Source organism: Rhinatrema bivittatum, chromosome 12, assembly GCF_901001135.1.
Source record: "Rhinatrema bivittatum chromosome 12, aRhiBiv1.1, whole genome shotgun sequence".
Classification (NCBI taxonomy): domain Eukaryota; kingdom Metazoa; phylum Chordata; class Amphibia; order Gymnophiona; family Rhinatrematidae; genus Rhinatrema; species Rhinatrema bivittatum.
The window spans coordinates 56,457,586-56,475,213 of NC_042626.1; the positions used below are offsets into that span (position 1 = coordinate 56,457,586).

General features: G+C 43.7%; 1 protein-coding gene and 1 long non-coding RNA gene across 5 annotated transcripts in view; both read right to left on the minus strand.

Annotated features, from left to right (window-relative positions):
- Positions 1 to 5,540, minus strand: part of SLC4A1 (solute carrier family 4 member 1 (Diego blood group)) — a 34,926-nt gene extending 29,386 nt beyond the window's left edge. The window contains exons 1-4 of one of the 4 annotated variants that reach the window (XM_029574104.1): positions 5,295 to 5,537; positions 4,255 to 4,368; positions 515 to 617; positions 101 to 197 (exon numbers count right to left, since the gene is read on the minus strand). In XM_029574104.1, the coding sequence (XP_029429964.1) occupies positions 101 to 197; positions 515 to 541 (124 nt within the window). In that variant the 5' untranslated portion in view covers positions 542 to 617; positions 4,255 to 4,368; positions 5,295 to 5,537. Of the gene's footprint in view, positions 1 to 100; positions 198 to 514; positions 618 to 4,254; positions 4,369 to 5,294 lie in introns of all 4 variants that reach the window. The other 3 variants (XM_029574106.1, XM_029574103.1, XM_029574107.1) reach the window with 3 other exon arrangements.
- Positions 5,541 to 10,083: 4,543 nt separating this feature from the next.
- On the minus strand, positions 10,084 to 17,535 carry LOC115074545. The gene is made up of 2 exons (XR_003852266.1): positions 16,886 to 17,535; positions 10,084 to 10,799 (listed from the first exon to the last, which is right to left on the minus strand). It is a non-coding gene; the product is annotated as an uncharacterized LOC115074545 (long non-coding RNA).
- Between the last annotated feature and the right edge of the window lie 93 nt (positions 17,536 to 17,628).

Below are 17,628 nucleotides of genomic sequence, written 5' to 3' on the forward strand. Positions count from 1 at the left end.
ACTAACACCCATAGAATTACAGCCCTGATAGAGCAGACAGTAGTGAGGGTGAGTGACCCTGTAACTGCCTTACAAACCCACATCTCTTGGAGTTACTTACTCTCCTCTTCATCAACAGACAACTTTGATATTTTCCTCTTGAGGTCCTCATAACCTTCCACGTCCAGTGTGCCCTCTAGATCAGCTTCATAGTCAGCCTGAGGAAAGCCAGAGAAAATAGTCAGGTCTAAGTTAATGGCTGGCTGGTTACCCGAAGAGAGTGCTGCATGTGCCTGAGGGCAGCTCAGTAACCAGTGACAATTAATTCATGAAAATCTGTGTTCTGCTATGCAACATGCTCTCAAAAACAAGATGCCATTCCCAAAAGTGTTGAAAGCCACAAATAGAAGACAAAGAGAGATCCTGGATTGGCCATCTGGCTAGTTCAATTTTGCTGCATGGTCGTGTAATCTCATCTGCCCAATCAAAGCATTCCATTTCCAAGTACTCTGTTATACAGTAAATGTATTCCCACCTCTTGGAGTTGGCCTGAAGCCTCCATGTTGTATTCAGGTGTAGTCTCTCACACTTGCTGTCTTTCAAGGTCACCTCAGCCCAGATAGATCATAACCCAATACCTTTAAGCAACAACAGCAAGAAAATTCAGCAATTCAGGTTGATTGTGCATTATAAACTGAACGATAAGAGTTAGGGTTGGAGAATCAGGGCCGTGGAGCTGGTCTTATAATTGTTTGACCATGCGGTTTGTTTCTGGTCCTGCAAATACTTTACCTTACAGAAACTACACGCAGCCATTCTTGCTCCTTGAGAAGTCTAGGCAGCATCCTGTTAGGGCAAAGAGTCCCAGTTTTCTGAGACACACTGGAATTGCAAGTCCATAGGTGCAACAAGGCAAATCCAGGACTGGCTCATCCTGTCCCTTGTGGCCTGGTAACCCTACATCTGAGGCTTCCCTAGGTCTGAGAGAAATGAAATAGAGATAGTAATAGAGATGGTCATCTCAATAAGAGTTGGAGTAGCCTAGTGGTTAGAGCAGTGGGCTGGGAAGCAAGGGTTCAAATCCTGCTGCTCCTTATGACCTTGGGCAAGTCACTGAGGACTGATTTACTAAAGAAGAAAAACCTTAGTACATCAGGTCCTTATACTGTAAGCTCTCTGGGACAGGGAAATACTTACAGTATCTAAATGTAACCTGTTTTGAAGTGCCTGAAAAAAAACCTAAAAATAAATAAGGTTCTGATAACTGCACCAATGCTCCCATTGGGTGATAATCATATTGGTGTCTGTATGGGGATCTATCGCATGTGTGTGATTTGCATTGATGCCCCTAGGGGGAGCTAAAGCTTGCAAGACCAAGAAATACGTTTTTTTGCTTCTGGCTCCTTCCTAATCAGGGAATCCTTGACTATGTGGAAAGAAGTCAGGCCAGCCTCAGATAAGCCTGTGAGAGGGTTCCCCTCCCTCCTTTCTGGCCAGCTGTCAAACAGAAAGTCTTTTCTTTGGGGAAACCCTCTATCACGTGACCCCTCAGACACCAAACAAACTCATGACAGGAGCAGAGATGGTATACTAATATGAGGGAGTGATGTCCCCAGTATAAAGCTAGTAACATAACTTAGTGAGCAGATCAGAGCTGTGCAGTACGGAGATCCAGGTTCAAATCCCAGCCCTACTCTTCACTCCAGAGTCGCCAACTCTTCCCACTGAGGAGTGAACCCTCCTACTCTTGCTTGGCCCCAGATGGTCCCCATTTTTCTAAAACCGCCTTGTCATCAAAGTATTTTAAGGCTATGTCTTTCTTTCTCCCTCTGTTCTTAACATTTAGAAATCAATGTCTGACTCTGGAGAGGTTACTTAACCTCGCTGTGTTCAACCACTGGCCATAAGATTCTCAGAGCAAGTGACCTTGTCACTTTGTGATTAACTTGTCTAGAGCTGCGAGCATTAACAGCAGCTGTGCTGGACTGGTTGTAAGCCATTATTTTTTTCACATGCTGGACAGATCAAGAATGTGTTGACTGGCAAGTTAACAGAGTGTCAAGACCCAAGGCAGAGTTACTCTATTTTATTTATTTATTTATTTAAGACTTTAAGACGTCGTTAAGTAGCTTCCATCACAACGGTTTACAGTGGGCACATAACGATAGGGATGCTGAGACATTAATTTACACAAGTGCCATCTCGGTTCGGTACATAGTTTTTTATAATAAAATAATTGGAATGTGATACAATATTGTTTGGAGTTTTTTTTTTTTTTCAGAAATAAAAGCAATACTAACTTTATAAGTGTCACTTTATCTTATCGTGAATGATGATAAAATAAAGTAATATAGAATAAAATACAGCTACACACATATTGATTGTGTTGGTGTATGTTTGATATTCATTTTCATTTCTTCCTACCACGCACTTCGCCGGTTTCTCTACTCCCCCACTCTTTTTGATACGCTTGCTTAAATAGCCAGGTTTTTAAGTGTTTTCAAAAGGATTTATTGTCACTTTGTAACCTTAACTCTAAAGGCATGGTGTTCCACAGTATGGGTCCTGCTAGGGACAGAGCTCTCTCTCTTACTTGTGTGAGTCTAGCTGTTTTAATTGATGGAACTGTAAGGAGTGCTTTGTTAGCTGATCTTAGATTTCTGTTTGGTACGTGAACTCGGAGGGCCGTGTTAAGCCAGTCTGCATTTTCGTTGTGTATTAATTTATGTATGGTGCAAAGTGTTTTGTAATGGATTCTTTGTTCGACTGGTAGCCAGTGTAACTCGGCTAGGGTTTCTGTGATGTGGTCTTTTTTACTTTTTCCGGTCAGAATTCTTGCTGCGGTGTTTTGTAGGATTTGTAGTGGTCTGAGTGATGTGTATGGTAGATCTAGTAGTAAGGCATTGCAGTACTCGGTGCTCGCAAAGATCAGTGCTTGTAGTACTGTACGAAAGTTTTTAGTTGTTAGCAGTGGTTTGAGTCTTCTGAGAATCATGAGTTTGGCATATCCTTCTTTCACTTTTAATGATATATGTTGTTTTAGGCTTAGTTCTGAGTCGATTATAACGCCTAGGTTCCGTACTTTCTCTGCTAGTTCTATTTTTTGGTTGTTTTTGAGTGTGATTGTATGCCAAAGGGAGGGTTTGGGATTGCCCATGTGATGGAATCAAATGTAGGTCAGAACTTGTGTTTAATATAGAAACAGGAACACAGAACCTGATGACAGATAAAGCCCATACGGCCCGTCCAGCCTGCCCATCCGCATCTCCTGCTCAGCCTTACAGACCCTTTCTCCCCCTCAGAGATCCCCTGTGTTTATCAGGTACTGTCCTTCTCTCCACCTCTTCCATTGGGAGGCTTTTCCATGCATCCGCCAGCCTCTCTGTAAAGAAATCTTTCCTTGGATTATTCTTGACTCACTCTCATCCCAAGACCCCCTCATTCCACTGCCTCCTTTCCGTTGTTTCCTCTGAGGTATTTAAATGTCTCTTTCCCTCTTTCCCACCAGGATTTACATGTTTAGATCTTTAAGTCTGCTCCTATATGCCTTATGATGAAGACCACTGACCATTTTAATGTTATCTGTGGGATTCTGAACGTATCCATCAATTAGATGTGTAAAAGGAGGGAGACAGTGCATGCATAAAGATCAGCCTTAACACAGGGTTGCGTTTACTAGACTGTGTCCTTCTTAGACAGGTTTTATTGTACAGTATTCTTACTGCATTCACAGGATTGACAGAAATTGAGGGGAAAGCAAGCAACCCTTTCTTTAAATTTAGAAATGTTAACAGGAATTGTGCAGGGAGTGAGAGTTTTGAGCCATGCATAGTCTCTGGGCTCTCAAATTCCCCTTTCAGAGAACAGAAGCCAGGGCCTTCAGCAAGACCTGGAACTTTGGTTTCCATTTCCTGGTTGATTGATCTTATACAGTTCAACCTTCCTGGTTTGCAGGTTTCAGATTTTGTATTGGAAGGGGGGAGGGTGACAAGGGGTATCAGTGCTATTCAAAGCTCTGTGAAATGAAAGAGGAACACAGGCAACTATAACACACCAGAAGGGCTTGCCTCTCTCCTCCAGAGTCATCCCAGGATCCAAACCAGGTGAGAGACTCCTCTCAGAGAAGAAGCTTTGCTGAAGTTCCCGCCATGTTCAAACCCAGCCCCAAACTCTCTCTGCTTCATTATGTCCAGTCCTTACCCCACCGCGCCCTACCTCCCCTCCCCAGTTCTCCATACTCCCTGTCTTTTTGTAGACAGACTCTGCAGTCTGTACCTCGGAAAGGATATAGTCGGAGGAGAAGCAGGCCAGGGAAGGGCTACCAACAATGGGACAGTGTTTGCAGCAAAAACCTTTGACATGAAACTTCAGCACCTGAATGTGCACCCCCTAGAGAGAGGGAGATATGACGGAGACATTCAGATATCTCAGAGGTATAAACAATGCACAAGAAGCAAACCCTTTTTTTTTTTTAAGTGGAAAGAGGTTTCTCAAACAAGAGGTCACAAAAGAGGCTCCAAATGAGTAGACTCAAAAGGAATATTAAGATATATTTCTTCATGGAAAGGGTAATGGGTGCATGGAGAGGCCTTCCAGGAGAAGTGCTGAAGGCAAAAACAGACAGTGAGAGAATTCCAGAAATCCTGGGATCCATGCAGAGGATGCTTAAGTTGCAAAGAAGCGAAGGGACAGTCAGAGATTGTCTGGTATCTATGATACTGGAACAGGAAGTAAACTGGGCAGACTAGATGGGCCTTAGGGTCCTTGTCTGCCGTCAGATTCCGTGTTTCTGAGGTTCTAGATGCAAAACTCTGGAAAGCCCTAAGTGTGGTAAGAGTGGTAGGGTCTACTTAGAATCCCTCCACTTGTATTTGATTCTCTCCCAGCTTCTGTAAGCACCACATTGACTTTCAATCAATGCTGCTAGTACATGGAAGGGGGAGGAGGACACTAAATTCAGAATGAAGAGACATCAGCTTACTTAATATCTGGGAGGTGCGTGTGTTTAGAAGGAATGGTGGGGGAGGGGGAGATTTTTCCTTCCTGACAGCTGCCCCGATGGTGTCTCAGACACTAGCAGAGTTGACCCTGATCTCAGGAACAATCTCAAGTAACATGCAGAGAAAGAAGGGGTCTGAATAACTTGGAGACGCCAACAAGATTCCAGACGCATGGGCTGAACCTGATGCAGACCTGAAGATTCTGCGTATTCCTCTCCCCCAGGTGAGCATCTCCCCACCTCATCCCTGCTCACAGTTTCCAGAAAGTCCTAGGCAGAGTATATATGAATTAATAAAAAAAACATGTCAGCTTACCTGCAGATGTGTTCCCCTGATGTGGAAGAAAGAAAGCCCCAGCCAAGAGCCCCCTGGCCCTTCTGCTACCCCAGCTGTGCTCTATGAGCCTCCGGTCTGGAGATGGGGTGGATGAGACTTTGCAGCCCGCTCCGTGGAGTTGGAAACTCCTGAGTCACCCCTTGCTGCCTAATCTCTCGTACCCACCAGCACATCAAGTGCACCCTGCCCTGGCCAGATCCCCCTGCGCAGCGCTCAATAAACACGTTATCTAATGTGCACAGTGACTAAAGATGGGCCTTACTTGCTATGTAAACCATTTCTTTGACTCCCTTCTGCACCCTCTGTCCTGGAGCCCACCTATGCCAACATGACTTCCAGCGAAGACCCTGTGAGCTGCACGTTTCACTGAAAAAACTGTATTTATTTATTTTTCACTTCTTCCACTCCCCCCCCCCCCCCCCCCAATCCCCGATATGGTGATTTCTTCCTAATCAACAACACTTCTTATGACATCTTGTTTACAAATGCAGGGATTCCCTTTGACGCAAGGCAAGGAAAGGAAGGCTGGACTTCCTAAAGATTCTGATAGATACATACATATATATATATATATATATATTGTTGTTTTTTTTTAGAAATCAACAGAGTTTCCAATATCCTCACAGCACCAAAATGCATCTTCTGCTGGAGGGTATGGCATAATGGTTCACTTTTCCACCTGTGGGAACAGCAAATAGCATAAGGTCATCCCAAACCAAAGTCACAGCATTTCCTCAATACTCAATAGTCATGCATAGGTTTTGAACACAGCATATTTGAAGATAAGAACGTAAGAATTGCCATGTTGAGTCAGAGCAAGGTCCATTGAGCCCAGCATTCTGATCCAACAGTGGTCAGTCTGGGTCACAAGTACCCGTCAGATCCCCAGTAGTTGATCTATTTCTTGTAGCCTACTCCCAGGGATAAGCACTGACTTTCCCAAGTCTACTTGGCCAATCAATGTATATAGATTTTTCCTTCAGGAATTTGTCCAGTCCTCTTCTGAACCCCACTAAGTTACCTTGACCATGTCCTTTGGCAACAGATTCCATAGTTTGTGCGCTGAGTGAAAGAAAATACTTCCTACATTGTTTTAAATCTGCCGGTTGCTGGTTTCATGGCGTGTCCCCTAGTCCCAGTGTTGTTTGAAAGGATAAATAACCATTCCCTATTTACCTGTTCCATCCCACTCATGATTTGGAAAATTTCAATCATATCCCCTCTCGGTAGTCTCTTCTCCAAGCTAAAGATCCCCAATCTGTTTAGCCTCTCTCCATTCTCTTTATCATTTTTGTCGCTCTTCTCTGCACCTTTTCTATGTCCGTTAGGTCCTTTTTGAGATGGGGCAACCAGAACTGCACACAATACTCAGGTGTGGTCTCACCTTGGATCTATACAAAGGCATTCTGCTATTTTTAGTTTTGTTCTCATTTCCTTTCCAAATAATTCCTAACCTTCTATTTGCCACCACCCACTGAGCTGAAGATTTCAAGGTACTGTCCATAAGGACCTCGAGGTCCTTTTCCTGGGTGGTGACTCTTAATATGGAACCCAGCATCGTGTACAGGTGGTTGAGATTATTTTTTCCTACATGCATTTCTAGGCATTTGTTCACATTAAATTGCATCTGTCATTTAGATGCCCAGTCTCACTCACAAGGTCCTTCTGCATTTCCTTACAATCTGCTGCCGTTTTAACGAAACAATTTTGCTTTGGTTCATCCATCAGTTTGAGGACAGTACATCGGTTAGCCATGCTTTGATGGCTCATGTGTCACTGTACACCAGGCGCTGGGGATTAATTTGTCTTGTTTTACTCTTGATTCTATAAGGCTTTCTGGCTAGTTGGAAAAATAGGCAGTGGTAATAACAAAGGAACAAGGAAGAAGAAGTTCTGTCGTATCGTTGCCTGCTGTGCTGGTAGCAGGAGCAAAGATTAGGGGAAGAGGACAAGCAAGACGCTAGCATAGTCCAGACTCATTCTGAGCACAGTACATTAGTTATGCATTGGTACCATGACCCTCATGCAATCTCTGGAAATATCCACTGTAATATTCTAATAACATAAAATACGACTGCAGATAAAGACTCCCAGGACCCTGATTCCTCTCTGGCTTTGTTTCCCCCACTGCTGAGAATCCTTTGTGCCCATTCCAGGCTTTTTTTGAAGACTGTTACTGTTTCTTTGGTTTGGGTTTTTTTTAAATGCCATCCATTACTCTTGGTGTGAAGAAATATTTCCTTATGAAACTCCTTGAGTTTAACCCCTTGCAGCTTCCTTTCATGACCCCCCCCGCCCCCACCCCCTTCGTTCTAAAACTTCATTTCCACCCAAAACTGTTGTTCACATGTGTATTCTTTATGCTTGTTTAAGGCATGTTTCTGTCTAAAGAAATGAGAGCCATTCATGGGGAAATGTAGCTCAACTGAGCTGAGGCAATCTAAGGCCTAAAGTTAGGACCCTAAGTTAGGATTGCAGTCAAATCTAGGAATCCTAGAGGCTGATATTTAAAAGATCTATGCAGTTAACTTCAGGAGTTAGATGCCTAGATTTAGCAAATAAAAATAATCCCCAGAGTCCCTTAAATTTTAGGTGCCTAAGTTTTACTAGGTTCCTAAATTTAGATTTCTAAAAGGTGGGCACGTCCAGAGGAGGGGCCAGGTCGGGGAATGAAGGTAAGAGCTCAGACTCCAGCAAATTGCAGAATAACGGGGAAAGGGGAGGCTGCTGAAAATGCAGGAGGGGGCCGACAAAATGCCAAATGCCAGGGAGGTGCTGAGAATGCCAGGAACTTTGAGGCTATAGTCTCTTATCCTGACCAGAAACCCTTCTCTTGTGTCTCCTTACAAACATGGCCAGAACGTGTTCATCTCATTATCAGCTGCTCACAGAGGAGCTCTGGGGGCCTCATATATTAACAGCACAGTTTGTCAGCTTGGTAAGGGAGGGTGGGGGCAACGCATAACGGCTCTCCACCCCCCAACCACCCCCATCCTCCACCCACTGCTGTTAACTGTCTCATCGTTGGCTGTGCATCTTCTGCAAAACACATTCAAATGCCTGGTCAAATAAAAACAGAGATCCAGAAACCAATTAGAGACTTTGCAGAGTCCCAATTCTGATGTAAAAAGCAAAAATTGTCTGGGTCTGCTGGCTGGGGCATATTGAAGGAGGAGGGCCAGGAAGGCTCAACTCGGAGACATAATTAATAGAATGCAATTACTTTTTATTATCTAATGTTTGTAATTTGGGTTATGATACTTTTGCTGTATATGGAGTTATTAATATTATTGTAGAATATTATTGCTTGTCAATATATACATTTGAATAATTTTTCATGCTATGTTGCAAGTTGCTGAGGGCAGTCTTTAGAAGTGTGAGCAAAAATCAAATTACCACATAAATAAACATTTTCTTAATTCTCCTCCTTTAATTTGAGACAATGCGATATTGCTTTCCTTTCATGTGGGGAGGACAAAAAGTGTAACATCTCAGATCAAATTAGGCACTAGTGTGATGATTTTGTTGCCTCCCATTAGTCCTTGATGGACGCATCCATATCGCACAACCTCCACCTAACTTGACTCATATTTCAGTCTCTGACCTGGAGAGTTCAGGGAGTGCTGCAGGCCAGGAGAGAGAGGTGTGTGTGTGTGTGTGTGTGTGTGGGAGAGAGAGGGGGGGGGGGGGGGGAGTGTATTCCTGTTGGGTTTATTGTTTCAAATCATTCCCAGGGACCAGAGGATGCATGACATCCTGAGAGGAAGAGCAGAAAATGCCAGAAACTACTCCCAGTGGTTAGTAAGACACTACAGGCGCAATATCTAAAGATGTTTCCAACAAGGATTTAGCTCAGCAGAATGGATGTAGTTTGAACTCAGCCAATGGGAGTCTTCCTCAACATTTGAAAAAGCATTTCTGTGAATCAAGTGGCTGCCAGTTCAGCTCGGCCAGCTACATGCAGGAAGAGCCTTATGATTAAGGTTATCTGTTATTCAAAGCCTCATTATCATTCAGATCCAGTGTTGGGACCCCTCCCTTCTGCTGCTGTTGAAAAAAAAACCCTGACATATAAACTCAGGTCTGGGAATTGCCACTCCCCAGAGCCCTGCTGAGGACCCAAATAGATGCTGGAACTCAGTTTCAGCTATTTCCAGAGCTCTCTTTCCTGACACTGTGTCATTTCAAATTGTGTTTGCTTGTGCACAAGACATTGTTGGGTCAAAAATATCTCAGCTCATGGTTTTTGAGCTCCCAATTTCAAAGCATTTTAGGAGGCTCTCAACGTGGAAGAAGCATTGCAACAGGCATCAAATGTCAAAGCACATCTGTTCCTTCTGACATGAAGCCTGTAACCCACACTATATTCACTAATAAAGTAATATCACATCATCAGTATTAGATTTATTTATGTATTTATTTATTTTATTTGCTTTTATATACCGATATTCAGCAATGCCATCACGTCGGTTTACATATAACAATTTTAACTAAAAAATGGATACAATGTAATAAATATAACAAATGAGGGGGAAATGGGATATGTATTACAAAATATAATTATCAAATATGTTAAAAATCAATGAAAGATTGGGGGTTGAGAAGAGGGAGAAACAAGAGAGGGATGGGAAAGAGTGTAGTGATTGATAAAATAGAGGGAAGTGGGATGGGAAAAAGGGGAGTAAAGGGGAAGGTATAATTGAAAGTGATAGAGGGGTTATTGATCTTAAGACATTGTAAATGCTTTATTGAAAAGCCAAGTTTTTAATTTTTTCTTGAAAGTTTTAGTAGCTTCTTCAAGTCTTATTTCTGTGGGTAACGTATTCCGTAAAGCTAGTCCTGCAATGAAGATGTGTTCATAAATTAATCCCAATATTTTAGCAAGAAATACAAATTACTTTTTTTTATTTATTTATTTATTTATTTATTTATTTAAGGCGTTTATATACCGATGTTCCTGTACTAGTACATATCACGTCGGTTTACATAGAACCAAAGTTGGAAATTACATCAAACAAGAGGGTACAGATAACAGGGCTAACTTTTCCATAGCTATTTATTAAATTTAAAATCACATTTCATGTTGAAAATGCAAATCATTGGATATTACAACTTGCAAAATAAATTCTCTCTTGTAATGTTCATATTGAGTAGAGCTCCTCTCACCCCTCTCCTTATATCCCATAAATGCACAGTGCTGTTCTACCATGGGGATACATCTTCTTTCTAAATCTGAGGTGCTCAGGCAGATCAATTCAATAAATAGAGTCATCTGTGGGCTAATGCCTTTGGGGTCTCCAAATTCCTATTGCTCTCTGAAGGCTTCCATCTCCATCACAAAAGGTAGTGGCTTGCCAGAACAGAGTGGGCGAGATGACACTGGGTAGCAGATTTCCAGAGGTTTGAGAGTGGATGAAAAGCAAAAAATGTTGCTAGACTAGAGGAAGCTGGTCTGATGGTCTTCACATGCAAAGTGCGCACCTCCTGGAAAAGAATAAGGAGGATGGAGGGGGGATTGAGCCATTAATATTGTATAGAAATACAATCAAGAATATTTGCAGATTATGAGAAAATCAAGGAAGAACCAGCACAGAGATGGATAACATGAGAAAAAGATAATGAAACAATATATTTTTAGAACATATTCCCACTTGCATAGGATATATACATGATTATTACCTTATGGTTGGACATGGTAGGGAAGGGGTACTTGGTGTGAATTAGGAAGGAGATGTTGCATGCTTAGCTACCTAGGAAGAGAATGTACAATGGAGGAAGATGACAAAAACTATCTTGGATAAGGAGCAATGTCTTACAAGTGGTCATGATATAAGGCTGACAGCTAGCATGTATCCTTGGTACTGTGGATAGGAATACATTGGCAGACTAAATGGGTAAGTTGGGCTTTTTTTTTTCAGCCATCATCCACTCTGTTATTTCATTGCTATGACTAGGTACCCCCTGCTCCTAGACAGGCATGGGGTACAGGAGTGAAACATTTTCAAGGACTGGGGTAGGCCAACAGAGTGGTGTGGAAACTATGGTCTAAAAAGACAAAAGGCATTGCAGGTCAGCACCACTGGCAGACCTGCACTTGGGGTCCTGTTAGGAGCTGACTGAGGATGAAAAAGGAGCTGACTGGGGTCCTGTTGCACTTGGGGTCCTGTTGCACTGGGGTCCTGTTGCACTGGGGTCCTGTTGCACTGGGGGTCCTGTTAGGAGCTGACTGAGGATGAAAAAGGAGCTGACTGGGGTCCTGTTGCACTTGGGGTCCTGTTGCACTTGGGGTCCTGTTGCACTGGGGTCCTGTTGCACTTGGGTCCTGTTGCACTGAGGTCCTGTTGCACTGGGGTCCTGTTGCACTGGGGGTCCTGTTAGGAGCTGACTGAGGATGAAAAAGGAGCTGACTGAGCTTAAAGCTCAATTAGCTTTAATTACAAGAAATACACCCACATTGCATTACTCAGAAAATAATTCCCCAATACCAAAGAATAACCAGGAGTCAAGAAAAAGAAATACAGTAGGCTCAGGTAGGATTACACATGTGTCCCATAGTCACCCATTCGTGACAGATTTGCAGCCAACAAGTATACCCCCCCACTCAAGCAGGTCATTAAGTAAATCATTAAAAACCAGGATTACAGTGGGCTCTGGTAGAATTGGACCAGTTACTAGGAGACACACACAGTATCAAATGCAAGAAGAACAAAAAGCCTTCCCTATATTAATAACTGAAGTCCTAGAGAAAAACATTGAAGTGTTACCAGAAAAGAGAGAAAACCAATGCATGCAGAATTTCAAGATACATAACCAAAAGAAAAAGCAAATTGAGATGGATAACTCTGGCATCAGTGGCACAATTGCAAAAGGAAAGAGTGAAGTGAATAACAAATCTCAACTAAAGTCTCATAAGGAGTACAGGAAAAGCAATAATCTTAAAGAGAGTACCTGGAAAGCTATGACCACAAATGCTCATAGTTTGGGAAATAAAATACCAGATCTGCAGGCCCTAATGACAGAGGCAGAAGTGGACATTGTTGCTATCACAGAGACATGGTTCACAGAATCTCATGATTGGGATACGGCAATACCAGGCTATAACTTGTTAAGGAAGGACAGAGTGGATAGAAAAGGGGGAGGTGTGGCTCTTTATGTCAGAAACAATATCCAAGCATCTGAGCTGCAAGGAAGTTGGGGCAAGGAAGAAGCACTATGGGTCGACCTAAAAAAAGATGACGGAGCATCCATTTATATTGGAGTGGTTTACAGGCCCCCGAACCAAAAGGAAGAGCTGGACAGAGACCTGGTTGAAGACATCCATAAGATAGGTAAGAAGGGAGAAGTGGTGATCATTGGTGACTTTAATATGCCAGATGTAGACTGGAAAATCCCATCTGCAGAATCTAAAAATAGTAGAGCAATAGTGGATGCCATGCAAGTAACTTTGTTCAAACAAATGGTATTAGAACCCACGAGAGAAGGAAATATACTCGACTTAGTGCTCACTAATGGAGATAATGTCTCTGATGTCCAGGTGGGCGCCCACCTCAGCACCAGTGATCATCAAACGGTATGGTTTAATATCACTAAAAGAATATGGAAAAGAAGTATAAAGACCAGAGTTTTACAGTTCAAAAACACGGACTTTGACGAAATGGGGAAGTACCTAGAGGAAGAACTAAATGGATGGGAGAATGAGAGAGATGTGGATCAGCAGTGGATCAATCTAAAAGGAGCAATCACCAAGGCAACTACTCTTTATGTTAGAAATGTAAAGAAAAGCAAAAGAAAAATGAAACCTATCTGGTTCTCAAATGAGGTGGCTGACAAAATTAAAGCTAAAAGAACAGCATTCAAGAAATATAAAAGATCCCAAAGGGAGGAGCACAAAGAAGAATATTTGATTCAACTGAGGGAGACGAAGAAATTAATCAAGTTGGCAAAAAGTCAAGCGGAAGAGAGGATTGCCAAGGAGATAAAAAATGGTGACAAAACATTTTTCAGATACATCAGCGAAAAGAGAAAAGTCCATAGTGGTATAGTGAAATTGAAAGGTGGAAATGATCAATGTGTGGAGAGAGACGAAGAAATGGCAGAAATATTAAATGAATACTTCAGCTCTGTGTTCACTAAAGAAGACCCTGGAGAAGGACCATTTCTACACAAGAAGCTGGAGGGTAGTGGAATAGATGAAAATCATTTTACAGTAGAAAATGTATGGGAAGAGCTAAAGAATCTGAAAGTGGACAAAGCCATGGGGCCTGATGGGATTCATCCAAGGATTCTGAGGGAGCTCAGAGATGTGCTGGCGGGTCCGCTGTGTGACCTGTTCAATAGATCCCTAGAAACGGGAGTGGTACCGAGTGATTGGAGAAGAGCGGTGGTGGTCCCGCTTCACAAGAGTGGGAACAGAGAAGAGGCTGGTAACTACAGACCGGTTAGCCTCACTTCGGTGGTGGGAAAAGTAATGGAGTCACTGTTCAAAGAGAGAATAGTGAACTATCTACAGTCCGGAGAATTGATGGACCAGAGGCAGCATGGATTCACCAGGGGAAGATCCTGTCAGACAAATCTGATTGACTTTTTCGACTGGGTAACCAAGGAATTGGATCAAGGAAGAGCGCTAGATGTCATCTACTTGGATTTCAGCAAAGCTTTTGATACGGTTCCGCACAGGAGACTGGTGAATAAAACAAAAAGCTTGGGAGTGAGTGCCGAAGTGGTGACCTGGATTGCAAACTGGTTGACGGACAGAAGACAATGCGTGATGGTAAATGGAACTTTCTCTGAAGAGAGAGCGGTTTTTAAGTGGTGTACCGCAAGGATCGGTGTTGGGACCGGTCCTGTTCAATATCTTTGTGAGCGACATTGCGGAAGGGATAGAAGGTAAGGTTTGTCTTTTTGCGGACGACACTAAGATCTGCAACAGAGTGGACACGCCGGAAGGAGTGGAGAGAATGAGATGGGATTTAAGGAAGCTGGAAGAGTGGTTGAAGATATGGCAGCTGAAATTCAATGCCAAGAAGTGCAAAGTCATGCATTTGGGGAGTGGAAATCCGAATGAACTGTATTCGATGGGGGGGGGGCGGGGGGAAAGGCTGATGTGCACGGAGCAGGAGAGAGACCTTGGGGTGATAGTGTCTAATGATATGAAGTCGGCGAAACAATGCGACAAGGCGATTGCAAAAGCCAGAAGAATGCTGGGATGCATAGAGAGAGGAATATCGAGTAAGAAAAGGGAAGTGATAATCCCCTTGTACAGGTCCTTGGTGAGGCCTCACCTGGAGTACTGTGTTCAATTCTGGAGACCGTATCTACAAAGAGACAAGGACAAGTTGGAAGCGGTACAGAGAAGGGCGACCAGGAAGGTGGAGGGTCTTCATCGGTTGACATACGAGGAGAGATTGAAGAATCTAAATATGTACACCCTGGAGGAAAGGAGGAGCAGGGGTGATATGATTCAAACTTTCAGATACTTGAAAAATTTTAACGATCCAAAGACAACGACAAACCTTTTCCAACAGAAAAAAATCAGCAGAACCAGAGGTCACGAGCTGAGGCTCCAAGGAGGAAGACTAAGAACCAATGTCAGGAAGAATTTCTTCACGGAGAGAGTGGTGGATGCCTGGAATGCCCTTCCGGAGGAAGTGGTGAAGTCCAAAACTGTGAAGCACTTCAAAGGGGCATGGGATAAACATTGTGGATCCATCAGGTCTAGAGGACGCATATAAAGAGCAGATAGTAAAATACTGCACGGAGGGGCAGTAGCCACAGAGGCATTCACGGAGCGGGATGCCAGTGGCCAGTGGTAGGTGTCCACCTTCATGGAGCGGAAGGATGTAGGGCTGTCATCTCCCAATTAAATAAAAAAAAAACAAAAAACAAAACAGGGATGGGATCCATCAGGTCTAGAGGACACATATAAAGAGCAGGTAGTAAAATACTGCACGGAGCGGCAGTAGCCACAGAGGCATTCACGGAGCGGGATGCCAGTGGCCAGTGGTAGGTGTCCATATAAAGAGCAGGTAGTAAAATACTGCACGGAGCGGCAGTAGCCACAGAGGCATTCACGGAGCGGGATGCCAGTGGCCAGTGGTACGTGTCCACCTTCACGGAGCGGAAGGATGGAGGGCTGTCATCTCCCAATTAAATAAATAAGAAAAAAAAAAAACAGGGATGGGATCCATCAGTTCTAGAGGAAGCATATAAAGAGCAGGTAGTAAAACACTGCATGGAGCGGCAGTAGCCACAGAGGCATTCACGGAGCGGGATGCCAGTGGCCAGTGGTAGGTGTCCACCTTCACAGAGTAGAAGGATGAAGGGCATCCATCTCCCAATTAAAAAAAAAAAAAGAAAAAAACAGGGATGGGTTCATGGGCTATAGGTATTACCAATTATTAGGCTTTTCAATATTTGATGATAGTTAATGTGACTTTCAAGGCATGCTTCACTTTCGGTGCATGTCCGGCATGACTCCCTGCTTCAATGACAGGGGAAAAGAAAAACTGATACTTCACACATTTCCAGCATTGCCCTCTGCTTCATGGCAGAGAGCTATGCTGCCGCTTACCCAACTAATCAAACTTAATATTTCACTTGGAAGCAGCTCCATCACTGCTCTCTACATTAATAGTGGGGGTGAAAAGGGAATTAGAACATAAGGTTACTAAGAGCCAAGAGAAACAGTTAAGTATGAGAAAAATAAGTGTAAGGCTTGCTGGGCAGACTGGATGGACCGGTTGGTCTTCTTCTGCCGTCATTTCTATGTTTCTATGTTTCATTTCTATGAGCTATCACACTGGTTGGACTGCCTGGAAGGGGAATGTCCAATTTCACAAACTGCCCTTCAGCCTGAGATAGTGGTTGCAGGCAGTCAAATGTGTGACACTAGGCCCCATCTTCACTAACTTGCCAACTGTGTCCAGCATTATGAAAACTCAGCAAGGAAGAGGAAAGAAAGGCTAGCAGTAGGAGCTTTGTGCCTCACTTCCAGCTTGTATTATTGCATACAGATTCCAGTTTCTAGGATAGGTATTAACTCACTCTAAACATGTTCTTCTTTCTTGTGCAGAGTTCTAGTAGATCTATGGATCCTGGAGATAACTGGATTATTTGTAGGTTGAAAAACGTCCAGAAGCAAATGCAACACAAGGGCACTGGTAGTGCCTTATAGACTAACAGATTTAGTGAGGCATGAGTTTAATTTGAGAATGAGAATTCAATTTGTGAGATGCATCTGAATAAATGGATTATTGTCCTCCATAGCTGCAATATATATGTTAGTCTATAAGATGCTACCTTCCTTTGTGTTGTTTTGTAAGTTGTGCTACCTTTTATAAGACCAATATAAGAATTATCCAAGAATGTACAAGAGCTTTCAAGACTGCATAGGTCCCACCTTCAAATGGGACTTACATACACACTACTCACATGCACAACTGTTACACATGCTTTGGGTCTTATTCAATGAAGATTTTTCCTATAGGCAGGTAATGGGGAAAAGCCCTTGATTAAGGCTTTCTGTATAAAGGAAAACAAAAATCAGAGCAGAGATGTGGTTCTAATGTTACCTAGGTATGCTGACGTGTGAATTACCAGAAATCTGTCTTCTTTTGGGCTATGAGCCATCGAGCCATCTTTCTAACAGGACTGCGCTGTGTACTGACCAAAGGGCAGTTTATAACTCACACCCTTTCTATTTGTGGTGTGCATGAATAAGCATAATTCTCTTTCCTTCCCATTTGATGAGAAGCCTGCTGCTTTACGGTCTTAGCTATGAATACACAGAGTGGGCACTTGACACCTCATTCTGTTTGGGAATAAGGAAAGTTTAGGCGGTGGTAGAGGGTAATTGACTCAATCCAACACTGCGATGGGCACATAGGCAAAGGCTGGCATCAAACTCTCCTTATCCTACAGAGCTCTCCAGGCAGCCAGAGGAAGGGTGCCGCCTGCAAGCAGCGGAAGAGCGGACGGTGGGGACGAGGGCTGACTTCACCTCCCATGCCCCAGGCGCCACAGAGGGTCCTTGCTCCTTTGCCTTCTTCGGGCGAAGTGGCCTGTCCGCGAGCCGGATCGCTCGTCTGCCTGCTGTTATTGTTATTGCCCTTTCCGAGTCCTTCGTCTTCTCGCTGCGAGCGCAGACGCCTGTCGCCCACACCCTCGCCGCCTCCCAGCCGGGCTCGGGCGCGGGAGTTACGTCACCGCCGGCAGCGCTCCGCTTCAGCACCACGGACAGCGCCTCGCCCGCCTCCGCCCTCTGCTGCCTGCCAGGCTCGTGGCTGGAGGGTGGAGGGAGAGAGGGGAGGAAGAT